The sequence below is a fragment of the Hordeum vulgare genome, chromosome 5H, assembly GCF_904849725.1.
Source record: "Hordeum vulgare subsp. vulgare chromosome 5H, MorexV3_pseudomolecules_assembly, whole genome shotgun sequence".
Lineage (NCBI taxonomy): Eukaryota > Viridiplantae > Streptophyta > Magnoliopsida > Poales > Poaceae > Hordeum > Hordeum vulgare.
This window is the reverse complement of record NC_058522.1, coordinates 76,093,417-76,115,026: the sequence shown is the minus strand read 5'-3', so window position 1 is coordinate 76,115,026 and position 21,610 is coordinate 76,093,417. Positions and strand designations below refer to the sequence as shown.

The window sequence follows — 21,610 nt, the reverse complement described above, 5'->3', positions numbered from 1 at the left end:
AGTTGCAGCGTCCGGAGACCTAAACCTAGGCTCTAATACCATGTTAGGAAAGCAACTTATCTGTAGTGAAGGCCCAAGAGGCATATATATATTACACATGACTTGAGGTGCAAGGAAAGTAAACATAGACTAATAAGGACTCCTAGACTAATACTAATAGACTAATAAGGACTCCTAGACTAATACTAATAGACTAATAAGGACTCCTAGACTAATACTGATACTTCCTAGCAATAATATCCCAACGTGTCAACCTGTATTTCTTCTTAGCCTCATCACTTTGCCAGAAGAAACGAGATCTGTAAAAATCTAGTCTTTTTCGTACCCCTACTGGTACTTCAAAGAAAGACAAGAGGAACATGGGCAGGCTTGTTAACACTGAGTTTATTAGTACTAGCCTCCCTCCATATGACATAAGCTTGCCCTTCCAGCAACTTAGTTTTTTTTCAAATCTATCTTCAATACATTTCCATTCCTTATTCGTCAGTCGCCTATGATGAATAGGAATCCCAAGATAGTCAAACGGTAGTGATCCCATTTCACATCCAAATAGTTGCCTGTAAGCGTTTTGCTCCTCTTTTGCCTTCCCAAAGCAGAGAAGTTCGCTTTTGTTGAAATTAATTTTCAGCCCCGAAAGCTGTTCAAATAAGCACAAAAGTAGTTTCATATTCCTCGCTTTAGCCATATCGTGTTCCATGAAAATTATCGTATCATCCGCATATTGCAGTATGGACACCCCCCCTTTATCAGATGTGGAGTAAGGCCTCCTACTTTGCCCTTTTCTTAGGCCCTGGCAATGAGTATTGTCAACATGTCTGCTACAATGTTGAACAACATGGGGGACATTGAATCACCCTGCCTTAATCCCTTGTGTGTTTGAAAAAAATGGCCTATGTCATCATTAACTTTAACCCCACACTGCCTTTCTGAATGAAAGTATCAACCTGATCTATCCATCTTTCATTGAATCCTTTCATATGTAAGGCCTGTTGAAGAAATGGCCATTTGACTTTATCATATGCTTTCTTGAAATCCACTTTAAAGATAACCCCATCTAGTTTCTTTGTATGAATTTCGTGCAGCGTTTCATGCAGGACAACAACACCCTCTAAGATGTGTTTCCCAGGCATAAACGCCGTCTGCATCGGTTGGACTACTGAATGAGCTATCTTCGTCAACCTATTCGTGCCAACCTTTGTAGAAAATTTGAAGCTGACATTGAGCAAACATATCGGTCTGAACTGCTCAATGCGTACAACCTCCGCCTTCTTTGGCAACAACGTGATTGTTCCAAAGTTAAGGTGGAATAGCTGTAACTGGCCATTAAATAAATCATGGAACATAGGCAACATATCCCCCTTAATGATATGCTAGCATTTTTTTTATAAAATTCCGCTGGAAACCCGTCTGGCTCCGGTGCCTTATTTTGTTTGTTTGTGCTATTGAGTCGTACACCTCCTTCTCGGTAGATGGAGCTGATAGCATCTCATTCTCATCTGAATTGAGTTGAGGTATATCATGAGTTGTGCTTTCATCCAAAGTGACCAAATAATTTCTTGCAATATTCAGAGATATATAATTTGAAGTTCTCGTGACCTACTATTGTTCCTTCGTCTTGCTCAAGTTGGGCTATTTTTTCTTTCGATGTTTGCCGTTTGCAATCATGTGAAAGAATTGAGTGTTATCGTCCCCATGAACGACCTTTGTCACCTTAGCTCGAAGTGCCCATTTCACCTCCTCTTCTCTCAAAAGTTTTTGCAAATTCTTCTCAGCTTCAATCTTGTTATTCCTATAAGTCAGATTGAGATGAGCAGACTCAGCTTTCACATCTAATTCATCAATTAGACGAATGAGTCTTTCTTTTTCTATTATATATATATCGCTTTGATTTTTCGCCCATCCTCTCAAGAACTGGCGCAAGCGTCGGATTTTGTTTTGCCATCTTTCTATATTCGTAGATCCACCTGAATCCCTAGCCCATTCGGTAGCTTTGAGATCCATGAATCCTTCTCTTTCGAACCAACTTAGCTCAAAAGAGAAGAAATTTCTATTTCCCGCATGTTTGGCTTCCCTTGAGTCAACCATGAGACGTGTGTAATCCGAGATTGCTCTTTGTAAAGCCTGTACTGAAACCAGCGGGTACTTCTGTTCCCACTCGACACTGGTCAATACTCGGTCCAACTTCTCATATGTTGGCACCGGTAGTGAGTTCGCTCATGTGAATTGTCTACCAGTGAGGTCAATCTCCCTCAAATCGAGACTCTCAATAACCATGTTGAACATAAGTGACCACTGTGCATCGAAGTTATCATTGTTTTTTTTCATCTTGTCTTCTAATGAGATTAAAGTCTCCCCCACCATAATTGGCAGTCTTTCTTCTCCACAAATTCTTACTAGATCGGCAAAAAAAATCAGATTTGAGCTCCGGTTGCGCCGCCCCATATACGGCCACCAGAGCCCACCTGAAACCATCAAGTTTCGACCTCACACGAAATTTGACAGAAAACTCGCCATAAACCACTCTCATCACCTCTAAAGTTTCACACTTAACCCCAAGTAAGATTCCACTAGATCTACCCCTTGGTGGCAAGCAGTGCCAATCAAAATCAAGTCCTCCTGATAGAGTATTGAGGAATTGCGGTGTGAAGTTATCTCTGCCCGTTTCTTGTAATGCCATAAAGTCAAGCTTATATTCTAGCGATGCCTCTTGAAGAAACCTTCTTTTAGCCAAGTCTGCTAGACCTCTGCTGTTCCAAAAGATTCCTTTCATATTTCATCATGAATTTTTTTTCTTCTGCTTTATTCTCGCACTTCTCCTAACCGCTGATTCAGGGTAAACCTTCCTTTTCAAAGGTCTCTTTGGTTTGTCCTGAATCATTTCTGGTTTACTCTGTGAAGATTACACGTGGATGACAACCGTCAGTCAAAGGGGCCATATACCCCTCCGATCCCATGTCATCCGCATCCTTCTCATCTCCCTCTAGGTGCAATAAATTCTCACAAAATTTTGTAATTCCGCACCTCCTAAATCGTTAATATCTGATTCATTCATTGGTTTCACCGCTGCTAGGTTTTGAATAAACTCTATGGCTGTGTCTACTTCTAAATCTAAAATATCATTAATTGATTTAGCTAGTTGTTTGCCAGAGGTACCCATAGAAATGCCTATGTCACTAGCATTATGTATGATATCTGCATCCGAAAAATGAAGAATTGAAGCACTAGAATCGATCGACATACCTGTAGTTGCCGTGACGTCTCGAAGCTTGGCGGCCCTTATAGCACGCCATAGCATCATGTCATCAGCGTCTGGCTGCTCCTGGATGCGGTGACTGAAGCGTCGATCACCATACGTAGGATCTGGTATCCCTCCAAATGAGATCACCTCGTCAGTGGATATCACTATAGGATTGTGGCCACCTGCCTCAATCCCCAGAGTAACATGAACCTGTCCTGGTGAGCGAACCTGAACCGGTGGATCAGTCACAGTGATAGGTACATCATGAGTCTGCAACTGCTGCCTCTCCGTGGACCGGCAAATGTTAGTTGTAATGTAGGGCGAGGGAACTCGGGCCTCCTGCCCGATGATCTGAGGCCCCACACCAACGGATTGCTGGATAGGAGATCGAAGCAATTCCTGACGCCTGCTGCGCACCAGCGTCGGCGGAGTACCTGGATGACGGGCCTCCTGCTCGCTGCCCACCGGCGTCACCGGAACACCACTGCTGGCCGGTAGCATCTGAAGACCCGGCTGGCGGACCTCCTGTCCGCCGAGCTGGTCCACGCGGACCTGCCCCCTGCCCGCTGGCGTCATCGAAGTACCACTACTGGTCGGCGTCACTTGAAGACCCGGCTGGCGGTCCTCCTGTCCATCAAGCTGCTCCACGCGGACCGGCGAGTCCACATCGTAATGACGTGCCAACATGCTCGGCCGCGCAACAAGAGAGTGGGGGGACTCATGTCCATAACCGGTGGCTGGTTCTTCATGTGTCTCCTTCACACCATATTCCCCTCATAGGTGACTCGGCGTAGATATCACCTCAAACGATCCGAACCGGAGGGTGGCCATGGGAGTAGTCGTAGGTGCAGCCCCGCCATTAACGGTTTATCAGTAGAAGTAGATGATGAAGGGTTTCTGTCCTCCTTGGACCTCTCCGAGTGCTCATCCTGATTCGCATCTCCCTGGTCCCCATCACGATCATCTCCATCAGCCATGTGAACATCACCATCATGTGACTGTGGTTGGGTTACCTCCTCCACCTCCACGTTGAGATCATAATGCACACCGTCATATGACCATGGTGCGAAATTAGGTATATACTCAACATCCAGCACAGTCACAAGCAATCTGGCGATCCCCCGTTTGCGCGTGAAAGGCATGTCTACTTTCTCGGTCTTACCAACCAGTGAGCCAAGGCTCCAGACAATAAGGAAGTCATTGAGCAGAATCTCTGGAATGCCTGAAAATCTGATCCAAACCTTCTCTAACCGTGTACCCTGTGGTTTCGGTTTTTTACATTCCTCAAACTTTAACAAGCATTTGCTCCCACTCACCTTGCTGACCCGGAATGTCAACAAACGTGGAAGATCCTCTCTTCTAGGAAACTCCACTCAATAGATCTGCTCATCTACTCTAGCCGGGGCCCATTGGTAAGTCTTAGACACAAGTCTTCTCAGTTGCTGAGAAACTTGCTCAGCTGTCAGCGTACCATTTGTGACTTTTACCAGTCCCGTTCTTGAACTCTCAAGATTGTGGGGGTACAAGGACTGATGTAAATCATGGTGTCTCGAAGAACATAAGTCTATTCTGGTAGACACCATATATGTTGAGCACCGGTTTGGGAGCTAACAGAAGTGGATAAGCTGCCTCGTCGTGTCCTGGTTTCTGACAAATATCACATAGTGCCGTGGTGCAATCCACGACAAAGTGGCCAGGTACCCCACGTCTATAACATGTCAGCTTTTCTTTCTTGCGAGCCGCCTTATTGGCCCGCGCCATGTCTCTATCCTCAGTCGTCAACTTGGGTGCTATGACTTCTGCAGGCAAAGTAGAACTGGCAGTGTTAACCGCCACCACATCAGTTGTCGTCGGTGTTACTTCCTTCCACTTCGGAACAGAGTTATTCTGACCAAAGGTACGCACTCCGCCACCGCCGTGCTGCCGATAGTTTGTACCCCTGGCACCTTCAACAAAGTTACCTTCCGGAGGTTGGAAGGGCCGTTGCCACTGATTAGCACCTCCCCCTGGACCCTCTTCGGGGGTCCACTGACCGCAGCCACCGCCTGGACCGCCGACGTTCTCGTTCCAGTGATTCCCATTGTTTCTGTAACCGTGATACCCGCCGCCAACGCGACCTGATCCTGTTCCTCCTCTTCCGGCGGAGGAGCCACCGCGCCCCTGTCCCTCATGCGAGCCGCCAGCAGCAGTGCCGCGGCCACCTTCGCCGGTGCACTGTGTGGCGGGAGGTTGGGCATCCCCGCCTACTCCATGTGTAACAACAGCAGGCAGCAGTGCCCTGGCCACCGTTCCTTCATGATGGTTCCAAACTTTGAACACAATCTACATACTGAAACATAACAGGAAACCACCAGGCAAAACTCTTATCACAAAGTTTCTCAAGCCATCATTGGAAAACATCTACATAAAAGCATAAAAAACCGCCACAGTTCAGCAACCTCCTTGTGTTCACCCAGCTGGCCTCAGGACTGCCGGCGCCCAACCTGTATTTGTACTAAAAACTTTAGCTGCCACCCGCAGTAGCGTTCTTGCACCTTTGGCTTGCATTCTTCGTAGTTATCGCCTCTGTAAACCAGACCAGAAGTCCAACCAGTGAGCAGCTTGCAATATTACAGTGGTTGGATCATAAGAGAGAACGTTCTCAAAGCATGCCTTATTCCTAGTTTTCTATATAGCCCCAAAAATTGGGGTGGGGCGTTTTGGAGGACGAGCTCCATGGAGCTCGTTTTTTTGAAAAATTCAAAAATCGTACTTTTAAGTTTTAAAAAATTCTGAAAAAAATCATACACGTTCATATGGATGTGTTTTACATGTGTGTAAAATCTGACGACGAAATACGTTATGGTGCGAGCTACACAAAAAAGACAAACGCCTCCATTTTTTTCGTGAACAGTGAATACACTGTTTACCATTTCAAAAAACACGATTTTGTCTTTTTTGTGTAGCTCTCACCCTAATGTATTTCATCATCAGATTTCACACATGTGTTATACATCCATATGAACGTGTATGATTTTTTTCAGAATTTTTTGAAACTTAAATATATGATAATTGAATTTTTCAAAAAAACGAGCTCCATGGAGCTCGTCCTCCAAAGAGCATTTCCGCAAAAATTGCAGCTATCTGCAACCACATTCCTAATCTTACCAGGAACCCCAGTAATCTAGCTACAGATCTCTTGCACAGAAGGAAGTCCATTTTAAAAACAAAAACACTGTTCACCACCCCCAAGGCATATCTTGCCACGGAGCAGTGTATGAATAGATGGTCAACTGTCACATTAGCATTACAGAACCTACATTTCTAACTTCCAGTACGGCCCCTTTTTAGCAAATTGTTTCTAGTAAGTATACTATTTCTGAACATAAGCCAGCATTGCAGAACCTACATGGCGTTTGTCCCTATATGCGACTTCTTTCAATTATTCAGCTGCACCTTGCTTGCCAGACAAAGTTCCAGTAAACATATGCAATACTGATTGGTGTCACTAACTACGTAACACATAGTCGTGTGCAATGCGTTTCGTCACATGCTCTCTAACTACTCCAAAGCTGGAAGGATAGTGTACTAGTATGTACTGGTGGTATTGAATGTGGAAATTGTGATATGATGGCTAATATTTGTTGTTGTTGTGTTGTATTGATCTAACCCTTGTAGGGGTATATATAGGAGTACATGAGGGGTAGAGGCTTGGAGTAGAAGACAAGTCACATGTGGTTTAAACTAATTCTATCTCTATCTCCTTATCTCTAACTTAAACCCAATTATACTTGTAACATTCCCCCTCAGTCGTAGCGGGAGTGAAGCGGACGCTTGCGACTGAATTTGAAGTCTTGCGCCTTTGTCATCTTCTCCACCACGCCATCATCAGCTGCATCTCTGATGGGTCAGCACCTAGGGCGGTGACTGCGTCCCCTTCTGGTGCTTTCATTGTCTCTCCTCTATTCCCTCCCGCAGTCACAGCGGGAGTGGCGTGCACGCTAGTGACGACGCGGATGCTGTTGACTGGAGTTGTTGCCGATGAGTTGCTGTAGACTAAGCCATGAATGTCGATGTTGAGGTAGCCGATCATGGTGATGTAGTCGTGGTCGAGGTAGACGTGGTCAATGTGTGATCGTCGTGGATGATGATGCCGCACAAAGCCGAAGGCGCAAAAAAATGCGCTATGACGGAGCTGCAGACGTGGACGATGCACCTTGCAGATGTCAGAGGGTGCCGTTGGCGATGAGTCCGCCGGTTTTGCCAGGACCGGAGGAAACCCATCGGGCACACATCGTTTTTGCCAGAACCATGAGGTCGTGTAGGGGTCGTCACTATAGTGATGCCGTGTCGATGCAGTCATGCCGTCATGGATGATGTGGTAGATGCCAACGTCGTGACGCGGTCATTGCTGTCATTGAGGTCACGTCTTGCAAAAAAAATCTGTCAAAGGACGCTAGGTGTCCATCTTGTGGACAAGGCGGCGACGGTATGTTGACGAAGATGTTGATGAAGACCTTGGCGATGAAGTGTCGGCGATGACGTCGCAGCAGCGTGCCGACGTTAATGTGTCGCTTGAAGGCGTCCCTTGCGGCGACCAAGTGTCGATGCCGTGTCGCGCCGGAGAAGTCGATGAAGAATTGCATCACTTTCCACACCGGCTTGGCGTGTGGATGATGCATGTTGATGTCGCTTCTTGTAGATGTACTCGACGTGGCGTGTGGATGATGCATGTTGTTGTCGCTTCTTGTAGATGTACTCGACAAAGTTTTTATTTTTTTTAGGCGTGATTTGGTCGTACAGCTCGATGATGTGGCAAGGGTCGGGGTGCAGATCGCTCAATGCAGCGGCTCGGTGTAGGCCGCTCGTTGCGCTGGTGGCTGATGCCGGTGAAGTGCCCTCCCGTAATCTGAGGCATGGCGGGTCGTGCAACGTAGCCTCTCGCTGGAGTCAGCTGCTGGCGCATGCTCGATGAAGTACCTTAGGTTGGGTCATGTGCTCATAGCGCTGACCGGCCCAATCGATAGGTATGTCGATGAAGATCTTCCTGGCTGGCCGTTGTGCTGCATCCGCGAGGCGCTGGAGTCCGCTCCGCGTTCCTGATCAATCAGACCGAACTGCCCAGCCGTCCGGGGCAGCAGATGTGTTGGAGCCTCTAACTTCAGTAGATCGGTGCATGCTTGATGTAGATGATCACGGCGTGCACCTAGAGTCACGCAGAGTCACGCGTGTCCGTGACGGCCGATGAAGCAGATCGCCATGTCCGCGTGGTCGATGGTCGACAAAGCTGTGACACACACGTACGCAGTAGTCAGCTCGTTTGGTGCAGATCGCTAGGCAGGTTGGTGGAGTTCGGCTGTTGTAGAGGTACGTAGATGCAAGTACCTGTCCACATCTGGGTTGACGTCGTCCGTACGGTGCGCGTGACGCTGGCGGCCGTGGACGCATCAGCCATGTGCCGAGGGAGCCCAGATGGTCCGATCTTGCCGGCAGATCAGAGCAACATCTCGGCTGCGGATGTCGTTGTCCTCACATGTGGAGCACAGCCGGACAGCCGTGTGAATCCTTAAGCTCTTGAGTCCCATTTGTATCTTCCGGTGCGTCGCTGCAAGATGCATCCTGGTGCATGAGTCGATGGAAATGCCACACAGGTCGTTGCTTTCCAGCTCGGTTTTCACCGACTTCGGCAGGAATTTTTCACCGGATGGAGGGTCCTCAGATTATTTGTGGCTAAAGAAAAATAGATCTACTCTAATTTCGAAATTTGAAACTGATCTAATCTAAGAAACTGATCTAATCTACATGAACCGATCTAATCTTTGATTGATCGGGTGCCGCGCCCCCGAGGAGAAGAGATTAATCTCCCCGGGGGCGGCCCGCTGCGGAAGTGGTGGAAAGGCCTACGATCGGCGTCGTGAGACTAACCGCTCTAATACCATGTAGAAATTGTGATATGATGGCTAATATTTGTTGTTGTTGTGTTGTATTGATCTAACCCTTGTAGGGGTATACATAGGAGTACATGAGGGATAGAGGCTTGGAGTACAAGACAAGTTACATGTGGTTTAAACTAATTCTATCTCTATCTCCTTATCTCTAACTTAAACCCAATTATACTTCTAACATTGAATAGACTAGAATCGATGACACAAATGTGTCAAGGCAAATATAAACTTAGTTCATGTCCCTAACATTTTAAACTCTAAAGTCTTGAGGGGTTCTGATACACTTTATAAACTACATTTTTTTTCTGTAACTTTACGTTTTTATTTTGGCACCTAAATTGAAATAGTTTGCATGATTAATCTAGTTATTCTTCTGAAGTAGATATTTGCCTTTGTTATGTCATGGTTAAACAACTACATATTAATCTGCACCGTGGCTTTTAACTTCATCCATCCGGCTTTGATTCGATGGTTCATATCTTCATTGATAGCCCTCAGGCTAGGCGTTCAGGTTACCCAAAAAAATTGGGTCGGGTAATATTGGTTTTTGAAAATTCAGGGTACGAAAAATGAAACCCGAAATATAGCCAAAAATATAAGAACCCGACAATTTGGGTTCGGGTTTTCCCGAATTACCCGAATAGGAGCAACACTTCACATCATAGGAGGCCGCTACGCGAATGGGTTGGCACGATGCTACACTTGTGCACGCCATTGAGGCTCAAGGGAGGCCGTCGAGCACGACACCACGACCGAGTGGCATGGCGGTTGGTGACCCGACCTAGTTTTTGTGGGGAAGAGAGTAGTGATGGCTATTTTTGGGCCGGGCCTTCTCTATGTGTGGAGCATTTTTACCGGGCTGCCAAACAATTCGAGTAATTCGGGTACCGTGACCTTTTACCCGAATTACCCGATTCGGATTTCCAAAATTGATACCCGATATAGTGATCGGGTTTTTGGGGTTCGGGTTATATGGGTTCGGGTTTTTGTGGTTCGGGTTTCGGGTTTTATGCCCACCATGAGATATCCCCATCCTTCTGCAGCATTGACCCCAAATATCGAAAGGTGTCCTTCTGAGGCACCACCTGCCCATCAAGGCTAACCTCCTCCTCGTGCCTAGTAGTACTGAAACCGCACCTCACATATCTGGTTTTAGTTTTACTAAGTCTAAAACCTTTTTATTCCAAGGTTTGTCTCCATAGCTCTAACTTCCTAACTTCCTATTAACCCCCGTTCGACTATCATCGATTAGCACCACATCATGCGCAAAGAGCATACACCATGGGATATCTCCTTGTGTATCCTTGTAACCTCATCCATCACTAAAGAAGAAAGATAAGGGCTTAATGCTGACACATGGTGCAATCCTATTTTAATCGAAAAGTCATGAGTGTCGCCACCACATGTTCAAACACTTGTCACAACATTATCATACATGTCTGATGAGGGTAATGTACTTTGCTGGGACTTTGTGTTTCTCCAAGACCCACCACATGACATTCTATGGTATGTTATTGTAGGCCTTCTCCAAGTAAGTGAACACCACATGCAAGTCCTTCTTTTGCTCCCTGTATCTCTCCATAAGTTGTTGTACCAAGAAAATGGCTTCCATTGTTGACCTCCTAGGCATGAAAGCAAACTGATTTTTGGTCATGCTTATCATTCTTCTTAAGCGGTGCTCAGTGACTCTCCCATAGCTTCGTTGTATCACTCATCATCTTAATTCCATGGTGGTAATTAGTACAACTCTGAACATCCCCCTTGTTCTTAAAGATTGGTACTGATATACTTCGTCTGCATTCTTTTGGCATCTTGTTTGCTCGAAAAATGAGGTTGAAAAGCTTAGTTAGCAATACTATCGCTATGTCTTCGAGGCCTCTACACACCTCAATGGAAATACAATTAGGGCCCATCGCCTGGCCTCCTTAAATCGTTTTTAAAGCCTCTTTGACCTCAGACTCATGGATCAGCCGCACAAAACGGCTGTTGGTATCATCAAAGGAGTCGTCCAGTTCAATGGTAGAGCTCTCATTCACCCCATTGAACAGCTTGTCGAAGTGCTCCCATCATCTATGCTTAATCTCCTGGTCCTTCATCAATAGTCTGCTCCGCCCTTGATGCATTTGATTTGGTCCACATCCCTTGTTTACCTCTCTTGGATTTGCCTCCCGCTCATATTTAGGTATCTCGTCCATATGCATTGAGAAGATAAGCATTGGGTACAAATTTCTGGGACATAATAAAAACTAAGCTACTTCATGTTACTTTCTAAAATTTTGAGCCATTGAGAAGATAAGCATTGGGTACAAATTTCTGGGACATAATAAAAACTAAGCTACCTCTCCTGGGTGTGACGGCCATCGATTTGCCTCCCGCCCATATGCCGTTAGCAACCGAAAAGGAGGTCGTGGGCCTCACTTTGGAGCTCCCTGCTATTCCTAACACATTGACACATCAACGCAATAACGTAGTCAAAAGTGTAGAAGTGCATGCTCTAGCCAATGCAACCAAAAGACCGATCTGATGAAAGAGACTAGGCAGCACATTATACGTCAACACTCCCCCTCACGTGTGGCTCCCTCAGGCCTAAACGTGGACCGAAAGTGGGCTGCAATTTAATTGCAGCCAGCCGGGTCTTGAACTCGAGACCTCTTGGCTCTGATACCATGTAGAAGTGCATGCTCTAGCCAATGCAACCAAAAGACCGATCTGATGGAAGAGACTAGGCAGCACATTATACGTCAACAAAAAGTTCTTCGTGGTCAGCTTTAGGGTTACCTTGTGCTTGGTCGTCAGCCAATGAATCAACTAAGGAATCTTGAGCCAAAGAGAAGACATACACCCAGCCAATACAGGATGAGTAGCCACGACTGCCTAGTCCATATGCAGCGAATTAGGACGAGTTCCACTGATTCGGCACCTGGAAACAAAGAGGATAAGAGATGCATCGTAGGAAGAGAGCCCCAGCGGTACTCTATACATGCAAAGTATTGCAAATCAGGGGACTATAAGTGGCATGTATGCCACATGCTGGCATTAGGTCTAGTCAGTTTAGGGTCCAGCGCTTAGTTGCATGGTTTTGATATATGAGGGATGCAAGTTTAACGGCCTTAAAGTTGAGGATGTGAGTTAAACAGAGGTAAGGTAAACAGTGTTGGAGTATAATATTCGGCCCTCTCCCACACTTCGGACTTTTGGAGCAACCGGCTGTAGTATGAATTCAATATGGTATCCGAGCCAAGAGGTCTCGAGTTCAAGACCCTGTCAACGCAGTATTAAAAGAAACATTCTTCGACCTACTAAATAAGCCTAGACGTGAGAAGGAGTGTTGAAATATATTGCCTACCTCTCTCTCCATTAGTTCGGACTGATGGGTGAACTGCTTAGGTGCATAAACTTGCAACAATAGGTTTAGGGTTCAAAACACAGTAAACGCAATAAATAATTGCGGCCTGCCCCTGCTTCCGCTGCCCACGTCATAAACTCCAAAGGAGCATAGACGTGAGTGGGAGTGTTGGATTATAATGTCCGGCTCTCTCCCACAGTTCGGACTTTTGGAGCAACTGACTGGAGCATGAATTCAATAGACAGCTCACGTACCTAAAGTAGGTTTTTTCTTAAATAATATGGGCATAAGTTGCTCTATTTATGTAACATAATAAACTATGATGAAATTTAGCATCTATATTTAGTCCAAGTGGAAGTTGAAGTAATAATAATATCGTACGATTTGCTTTTCTTATTAAATACAGCCATGTCTGCACAGTTGGAAAGTTGCTATACAATTGTTTTCACATTTTGTTTTTCCCTGGCCTTCTGTTTGTGTTGGTGCGATATAGTAGTTTTTTGGATATGCATGGCCTTGTCTTCTAAGTTTTAACACCTTCAATAACCTAACATATTTACATTCTCTTAGCATTTAAAAGTCCTCAAGGCAAATCTACATGGATCGTCTCGGAAAAATGCGAAGAAAGGGATATCAAAATTACACAAGGCATTCTTATATTGCACGGCTAATCTTGGAGTATGGCTAGCGGCAAAGGTGCGAGAACATACAATGGTGCATGCTTGTATTACATTTGTGTAGCCCTGAAATGCCTTAACCTATTTCATTTTCAGGCTGCTGAGATACACTCAACAACTAACGAACAATTCTTATCTTTCTGGGGTGAAGAACTGGATAAGAATGTTGAAGGCTTTGTTAGAAGCTATAGTGAAGAAGTATACAGGGAACTCTCATGTTTTTCAGAGAGAGGTAGACATGCAGTTGTGATTTTTTGTTTTGTCTATTCAACTTATATATTCATGAAAGTCAATTTTGTATGAGTTATTTGGTTTATGACTATTCTTCCAATGCTGCTACTGTTAACTCATAATCATGAAAAGAGGACTAAAATAACCAACGCTCGGCTCGCGTCGCTCTCCAGGCGGGGGCGACTCCGGTGAAACCAGTGCGTCGCTGCCGCCCTTCACTTAGCCCCCGTCCCCTCGCCGCCATCGGGCGTCATCGTCGGGCAAAGCCCGTGCGGCAGCCGGCGGTGGCGGGCCTCTCCTTGCTCTGTCGTGCGCGCTGGACGGCCCTGGACGTCTTGGCGTGCTTTGCAGGAGGCGGATCTGGCCTCCTGGCCTCTTCTGCGGCACGGTGGCGCTGTGCGCTGGGGCGGCAGCACCAGGCTGCGGCAGCTTCGTCCTCCACTCCCCCTCGCGGTGGAGTCGCGGCGGCTTGCCGGCAGGCGGTGGTTGTGGGCTTCGTGCTCGGATCCGGCGGGGTGCAAGCCGTCGGGGGTCTTGGGATCACGTGACCGGGCTCGTCGCAGGATCTGGTACTGGCTGCGAGTCGGGGGGACATAGTTGCCGGTGAAAACCGAGCCGATGGCGGCGTTCTGCGTCGTTACCTTGATGAAGGCTTCGTTCTGTAACTACTGTCGATCCACTCGTGTTGCTCCAGGGGAAACCCTAGGATCTGGTTTTTCAGATCGGACGATGACGGCATTACGGTGTCCTTCCTCTCTAGGGAGCATCGTTTGTGGAGCAGCGCTGGAAGACAGAGGCAGGAGGTGGAGCGTCTTCGTCCTACACGGAGTTTCGGTGATGATGTCAGGTCATGCCTGACCGACAGGTGCTATGCTTTGCCATGCCTGTTCGGCAGGTGCTATGCACAACGGATCTTACAGAGTCTTCGCGTCTGGATGGATGAGCGCAGGGAGGTCGATCCACTCGTGCTGCTCCAGGGGAAAACCCTAGGATCTGGTTTTCCAGATCGGACGATGGCGGCATTGCGGTGTCGTTCCTCTCTAGGGAGCATCGTTTATGGAGCAGCTCTGGAAGACAGAGGCATAAGGTGGGGCGTCTTCGTCCTGCACGGAGCTTCAGTGGTGATGTCAGGTCATGCCTGGCCGACAGGTGCTACGCACGACAGATCTTACAGAGTCTTCGCGTCTAGATGGATGAGCGCAGGGAGGTGGCGCCGTTGGGCGCCGTGGTGGCGTCGACGGATGGCCGGACTGGCATGGATGATGCGGATTTCTCTCCTGAAGATGGGTCAGCGGTTCAATGATGATGGCGGCTTCTAAAACGTGTGCATGTGGTGTACGCTTTAGGTCTATTGCACCGGCTGTTAGTGCCGATACGTTATGTGAATGGATCGGCGACGATACCGGTTTTAGATATGGGAAGTGAGAGCACTCCACATTATCGTGTTTTGTAGGTGTGAGTGGGGGCTTCGAATGGCTTGATGTATGCTCTTGTCAGACCTTTGTTGAATAAGTAATAAAGATGGTTGTATGCATCGATTGATGCAGAGGCCGGAGGTCTTAACCTCCTTTTCCAAAAAGAATTTTAACCCATAATCATTATTTGTCGATAAACCACTGTACTGATTCTTAAGTTGTGTATACCTGGTGATGGCACAGCACATGGTTGTGCTTCTCATGGTGTATCGTATCACATCTGGTATCTGTCTATCAAATTGTAAATGGTTTTGCTTTTCATGTTGTATCATATCACATCTGCTATCCATATGTCAAGCAAAATGTTACATGACAACAACTTAAAATTCACTTGTGAACATATGATCCTAACTTGAAATGAGGCGAAAGATACCATTGATCTGTTTAAACACAAAGTTAACTATTATACCATGGTTTTTTGACCCTCAGCTATTTTCATAGGTCATATTGGTAAAGATTTTGAAGCTGATTTGCAAGATGGGTTATTGACACCTAAAGTTCATTGTCTTGTTCAGTTTCTTCTGGAATACAGGTGGTAAAATACCCGGACCTTATATTTAGTATGCCAATTTAGTTCACATATTTACTCGCTTTGAAATTGCATTGGCTTTGCTACAACTGTCATGTGCCCCAGTTATCCGCTTAGAGAATAATATCCTGGTAGTTAGGAAAGACAGGATTACTTGAGATCCAAGTTATCTATCTCCATATATATGAGGACTTGTACCCCTTGTCAATCAATCTCTTAGTCTAGCCTAGTTATCCTGGATGTTCCAAGATCGATCTAACTAGAATGTGGTGAACAGCAGTGTGCTGTACTCATTTTGCCTAATTATATTTTCCCCAAAACATCAACTTTCAGCCTCAGTCCAGTGAAATGACCTGTAAAAAGTGGGACATGTGTATAAATGAAGTTGAGATTCTGAAAAATAACATCCAATAAATGGACAAGTAAACAGAGATATTGGAAAAGGGGATGGCTATGGTACAGTGCATAACTTACATAAACATGTCACATGGTCACTGTCAATGTGATTAGTTCCTTCGTTCTACACAAATTTAGTGACTAAGGCCCCGTCCGGAAGCTTTCTCGCTTCCTAAAATCTCTGGCTCCCGCTTCTCATCCAGCGAGCCAGCTTCATGAAGGAGCAGGAGGCGTTCGGCTGAATGTGGCTCCTAGCCAGTTCCGCCATAGTGGGCCAGATTTTAAGGCCGGGGGGGGGGGGGGGGACTTCAGGCGGTGGCTGCGAGCGTCGGTGAGATCTGCGTGCGGGGCGACGCAGAGATGGTAGGCGCGGTGGCGGAAGGCTGGCGGCAGCGCGGCGGCCGGCTGGCGACGGGCTGGTGGCTAGCTAGGGTTGCGAGAGCAGAGGACCTGCAGCGATGTTTGTGTAGGAGCTGCTCGTCGGGCCACTAGGCTTGGCTTCAAGCGAGGATAACGGTTTGACTCGGTGACACTTTTGGGTGGCATTCTAGTCGTAATTTCAAGAAACCCCAACTTCTAGCTTTTGCAAAGCTGGGCCGGCGCTGCTTCTCGTCTTCGACAAATTTGCATGCAGTAATCCTCGTCTCTGCGAATCGGGCTTTTCGGAGAAGAACCATTCGAGCTGGCTTCTTGGAGTGATTTTAGGAAGCTAAACAACACTTCTTTTTGTGCCTCTGTAGTTTCTCATTAAGTTTATTTTGTTTTAGTAGAATAATCTCTCTCTCTCTCTCTCTCTCTCTCTCAGGCACATGCAAGACATAAGATGCATTGTATTTGTCGAGAGAGTTGTTACAAGCATTGTGTTGGAGTCTCTCCTGTCCATTATCAATCAAATGCCTGGGTGGATTATTAAACACATTGCAGGAAACAGACCTATGTTGCACAACCAGAGTAGAAATAAACAAACGGAAATTGTTGACGCCTTTAAAGGAGGAAAGGTTGCCATTAATATTGTTGTCCTGTGCTCACATTCTGTTAACGACATGACAATTCTCTGATAGGAAAGGGATGTTCCTGTAGGTACATATAATTGTGACCACACAAGTATTGGAGGAGGGGCTGAATGTGCCAGGTTGTCACTTAGTAATTCGCTTTGATCCACCAACGACTGGGCGCAGCTTTATACAGTCACGTGGTCGAGCTCGGATGCCAAACTCTGAATATGTTTTACTTGTTAGAAGGCACGTCCTTCGATTTTTGTTGCTATTTTTTTGTTTCCAGCGCAAATTTTATTTAATTGTTCATCTTCATGCAAATTAAAATCTTTGTCTTCTGTATTGTGGACATTATCCACCTCTTTTCCCACTTCATCAGTTGAATATGATGTGCTCAGTATATAATCCTTGGTCACTAGTACCAGTAAATTGTTGTTTACCTATATTACTCAGTGTGTTCCGTTTATCAGTTGAATTGTTTATATTGGATTAAGCATACTGGGCTGGGTGTTAAATGCTAGTGTTCACTTACTATTGTGAGATGACTTGATGTGACTGCCGGTATGACTCCAAATCCTGATATGGTCAAACCTGAAACAATTGATAAATGCCAAGTTCAAAAGCCACTTGTTTGCTTTTTCATTAAGAATCTAAAATTGACTAGTGTTTCCTAGTGTTCACTTAATATTGCAAGTTGGCGTGATGTGAGTGCCGTTATGATACCAAATCCTGATATGTTTTCCTGTCAGATCTGTATGGAAACCGCAGGTAACCATAACATGATAAGGATCTGTTTTCAATCGAGACAACTGTTCATATTTGAGTAGAAAACCGTCCGACTTTTTGCTCGGTTATTGGTGGAAACTAGTCAGCACTTATGATTATTGTCAGTGAGCTGTGAATTCTATTCCTACTGATTACATTTCTCTATTTAGCTATACAAAAAATGTGGACTCGTGCTACAGTGGAAAAATCGCTATACTCAAGTTGTCTTAAGTTGATTTATTAGTACAGTTTCCTCTTGTATTGCAAAAAAACCCTACTTTACCTTTGTTCTCATCATCACTTCTAGCTCTTTTTGGCATGCTACGTAACATGATGATGCAATGCTTGTGTTTCTGTATCAGGGGGGATGCAGAGGCCCTCTCTAAGACAGTGAAGTTCCTTGCAAGCGGGCAAATGATGCGGGAAGCATCTCTGAAGCTTGCATCTACTATGTGTCAACCACTAGAAAACACCTTGTTGCAGGGAGAATATTACCGTGTTGAATCTACTGGAGCAACCGTGACTATGAACTCAAGTGTCCAGTTGATTTATTTTTTCTGCTCGAAGCTCCCATCTGATGAGTCTGTTTTATGTACCTTAAATTATGGTTTCCTTCTGTTTCATATCACAAATCATTTTCTGGCACAAGTATCTTATGTTTCTCACGGATAATATCTCTGTCTCAGATACTTTACACCTCTTCCGAGATTCATTATTGACAAGGAACTACGTACTTGCACCTTGTACCTTCCCAATAGCAGCCCTGTGCAGACTGTTAATGCAGAAGGAGAAGTTTCTGCCCTCAAAAAGGCAGTTTGTCTTAAGGCCTGCCGAGAATTACACGCTGTCGGCGCCCTAACAGATTATCTGTTACCAGAATTTGGTTTTCCATGTGAAGAAGAACCCGACATTGGTAATTATTAATGAATTCAACTAAAACTAACTAATTCACTTGGTCCAGCTATGTAATTTATACATATTTAGCAGTGATGGATTATGCACGTGAGGAGTTTACTATGCAAGTTGTGATGTTTGATTATGTAGGTTATTATGCAAGTTGTGATGGTTGATTATGCATGTTGGGCTAGTCCATTGTGCAAGTCGTAATAGTGGTAATTTGTGGTGTTGGTGACTAAAAAGACTCTTTCCTGACAGCCTACCATGAAGAGAAGAAAGTGCTCTCAGGGTAGAGTTGATAATGTTAGATGATCTAGTTTATAAAATTTCTTGCAGTTAGCAACTTGGGCCTTCTTTGGGTTCTTAAAAACTGCAAAACTCAGCCTATGCCAAATGATTTTATCCTAGATAGTCATGGTACTCCTATTGCATGGTGGGTTTTGGCACATAATTATAATTGGCTCTTCTCGTACAAACATATCGGAATATATTCAGTGGTACAAAGTATCTCACATGAATTATACTACTTGGTACTTGTTGATTTTGCATTTTCAGTATAGTTAAAAAGTGTAGACTAAGAACACAGATTGAAAAATACAAGGTTACTCGTCGGAAACTTATTTCCTCTTTGCTGCGTAATTATTGTTCAATATGAATATGTACATGCTATTTGATTGGCCTTGCGCATTAACATTGCTTCATTGGTCCTCATGTAGTTGTTGAGAAATACCAACACGAGCAGCCTGTGTACTTCCCAGAGGAATTTGTGTACAATTGGTCATCCTTTTCTCGTCTTGGAATATATTATTGCTATAAGATTTCAGTAGAAGGGTGCTTGAAAACAACTTATTGTCCAAATGACATACTTCTAGCTGTGAAATGTGATTTGGGACCAGAGTTTGTCTCTACCTCACTTCAATTGTTTGGTGCGCAAGATAATGCTAGTCTTGCCATGAAATATGTGGGAATCATTCATCTGAATCAAGAACAGGTAAGTTGGGGCTTATGTTTTGATCTTATCATTCTTATATATTCTCTTCCCCCCTTTCATCAATGGATTTCTTTCTGTGCTAGTCTTGGTGATGAATAACATACTGTTTGTTTCTTCAGGTAGTTATGGCCAGAAGGTTTCAGACTACTATTCTTTCTTTGCTTATTAATAAAGACCATTCTGAGGTCAGTAATGCTGTTAAATACTCCCATGAGATGCAAGTGTCCATTGGAATTGTCTACCTGCTGCTACCCTTAGTTTCTGGCAAAGTTGATTGGTGCAGTATCAAGTTCTCGACCTCGCAAGTGTATGTTGGCAGTAACAAGGATATCAGACATTGCCATTCTTGTAAACAAGTTGATTTACTGCAAACAAAAGATGGTCCTCTGTGCAGATGCATGCTTGAAAGTTCCATTGTTTGCACCCCTCATAATAGCAAATTCTATGCTGTTAATGGGTTCCTTGACTTAAATTCCAAATCTCTTCTGCACCTTCGTGATGGCAGTGCCCTTACCTACATAAACTATTTCAAGACTAGGTATAAGTTTGTCCTTTTAGCGTTAATCTATCTACACACGAGTATGTATGTCCTCACTGATTGCTTTTTCAGGCATGGACTCAGTCTAACACATGAAAATCAACCCCTGTTGGCAGCCAGGAGTCCTGTTGAAGTGCGGAATTTCCTCCACAAGCGCCATTATAAAAATAAAAAAGGTTAGTTTTGACTCATGCATCATTAGAAGCGTATTTTTAGTCATTCTTTTATATGACATGGATGCTGTCAACCGCTGTCAGATTGGGCAATCTGCAGATGTCGATTTGCAGTTTCTGATCATCTATAACTATGAGTGTGCAGATACAATCAGTACTGTTTGCAGCACTGACATCTGCAAGACTAGGCTTCTGAAGTGCAGGCCCGGTCCTGAGATTTTGGGAGCCCGGGGCGAAATAGAATAGGGGCCTTTATATAAACATCAAAATAGTCGATATATGCCTATATAAAATTAATGTTTCAATAAACATTTAAACACATAAGAAAATTACCATGTCAGGTAATTTATAAATATTGTCAAGGAAATAAATATAATACGCTTAGATCTAAAGTCACTAATTGTGTTGTCATCTATGGAAAAAGAATCAGAGAATATTTATCTAAATTCTGGAGGTAACAGTGACTGGTGGGCGCGGTGTAGTCTTCTTTCGATTGGACGGCGGGATGGGGGATTGAGCGTCTTTAGCCAGAACGGACGGGTGATTGAACATTGGTCGTAGGAGATCAAGCGTTGGTCGCTTGAGGTTGCACATGAAATAAGGCCAAATTGAGGTCTTATGGGCCAAATTACGCGCATGGCGGTGTAGGAAGAACTAACTTTTTGGTATGGTAAAATTAATAATGAAGATATTTCTAAGACTTAAAATGTATAATCTGCCAGATAAGAACTGTAATGGGCCTATACGAACATATTAAGGTCAAAGTTTAATTTATAAATGTACATCGCTAAGTAAAGTTATTGCAACAATCATCCGTCAATTTATAACATGAAAGCAACTTCTAAAAATATACAAATTAATACTGATACAAAATAGGGAAGAGGAGTAACGGCAGTGTTGTCCTTTGTTGGTTATTCCTAGGTTTTTTTATTGAATCTTTTTGAGGGTTTTTTATCGTATCTAATTCCTTCTTCCAAAAGAGGGGTCACTAATTATATTGAACCAGTGTTGCCCCACATGTTGTGATCCACCACCATTTTTTTCCTTAGAACTGACCTACCATCCTACATCGATCCATGCCAAGGAAAGAAAAAGGCCCAAGGCCCAGCCACTAAGGAAAATTAACGTTTCAGCCTCTTCTTCCTGAGACCAACGAACAACTTCCAGATCGTTAATGGCTGCTCCACGCTCCACGCTCCAGCAAGTGGTTGCCGATCCTATAGAGCTGCTCGCACATGCCTGCGCGGGCCCCCCCTCATTTTCGGGGGTCTGGGGCGGCCGCCCCTCCCGCCCCCCCTCAGGGCCGGCCCTGCTGGAGTGTTAAGCTTCATGCGTTAGCTAACGCAACTATAAGTCTGAACTGATGGAAAGGGCTAGACAATCCACACGTATACTTCAACAAATACAATATGCAGAAAGCCCTTTATACAATGGG

At 44.9% G+C, this 21,610-nt stretch overlaps 1 protein-coding gene across 3 annotated transcripts in view; it reads left to right on the top strand.

Annotated features, from left to right (window-relative positions):
• The window catches only part of LOC123452624 (endoribonuclease Dicer homolog 2a), a 42,842-nt gene that overhangs the window by 10,345 nt on the left and 10,887 nt on the right, over positions 1-21,610 (top strand). For 2 of the 3 annotated variants that reach the window (XM_045129317.1, XM_045129319.1), the window contains 10 exons: positions 13,079-13,204; positions 13,282-13,417; positions 15,333-15,423; positions 16,622-16,814; positions 16,897-17,057; positions 17,939-18,157; positions 18,263-18,489; positions 19,190-19,464; positions 19,584-20,002; positions 20,075-20,178. In XM_045129317.1, the coding sequence (XP_044985252.1) occupies positions 13,079-13,204; positions 13,282-13,417; positions 15,333-15,423; positions 16,622-16,814; positions 16,897-17,057; positions 17,939-18,157; positions 18,263-18,489; positions 19,190-19,464; positions 19,584-20,002; positions 20,075-20,178 (1,951 nt within the window). The remainder of the gene's footprint in view (positions 1-13,078; positions 13,205-13,281; positions 13,418-15,332; positions 15,424-16,621; positions 16,815-16,896; positions 17,058-17,938; positions 18,158-18,262; positions 18,490-19,189; positions 19,465-19,583; positions 20,003-20,074; positions 20,179-21,610) is intronic. The other variant, XM_045129318.1, reaches the window with a different exon arrangement.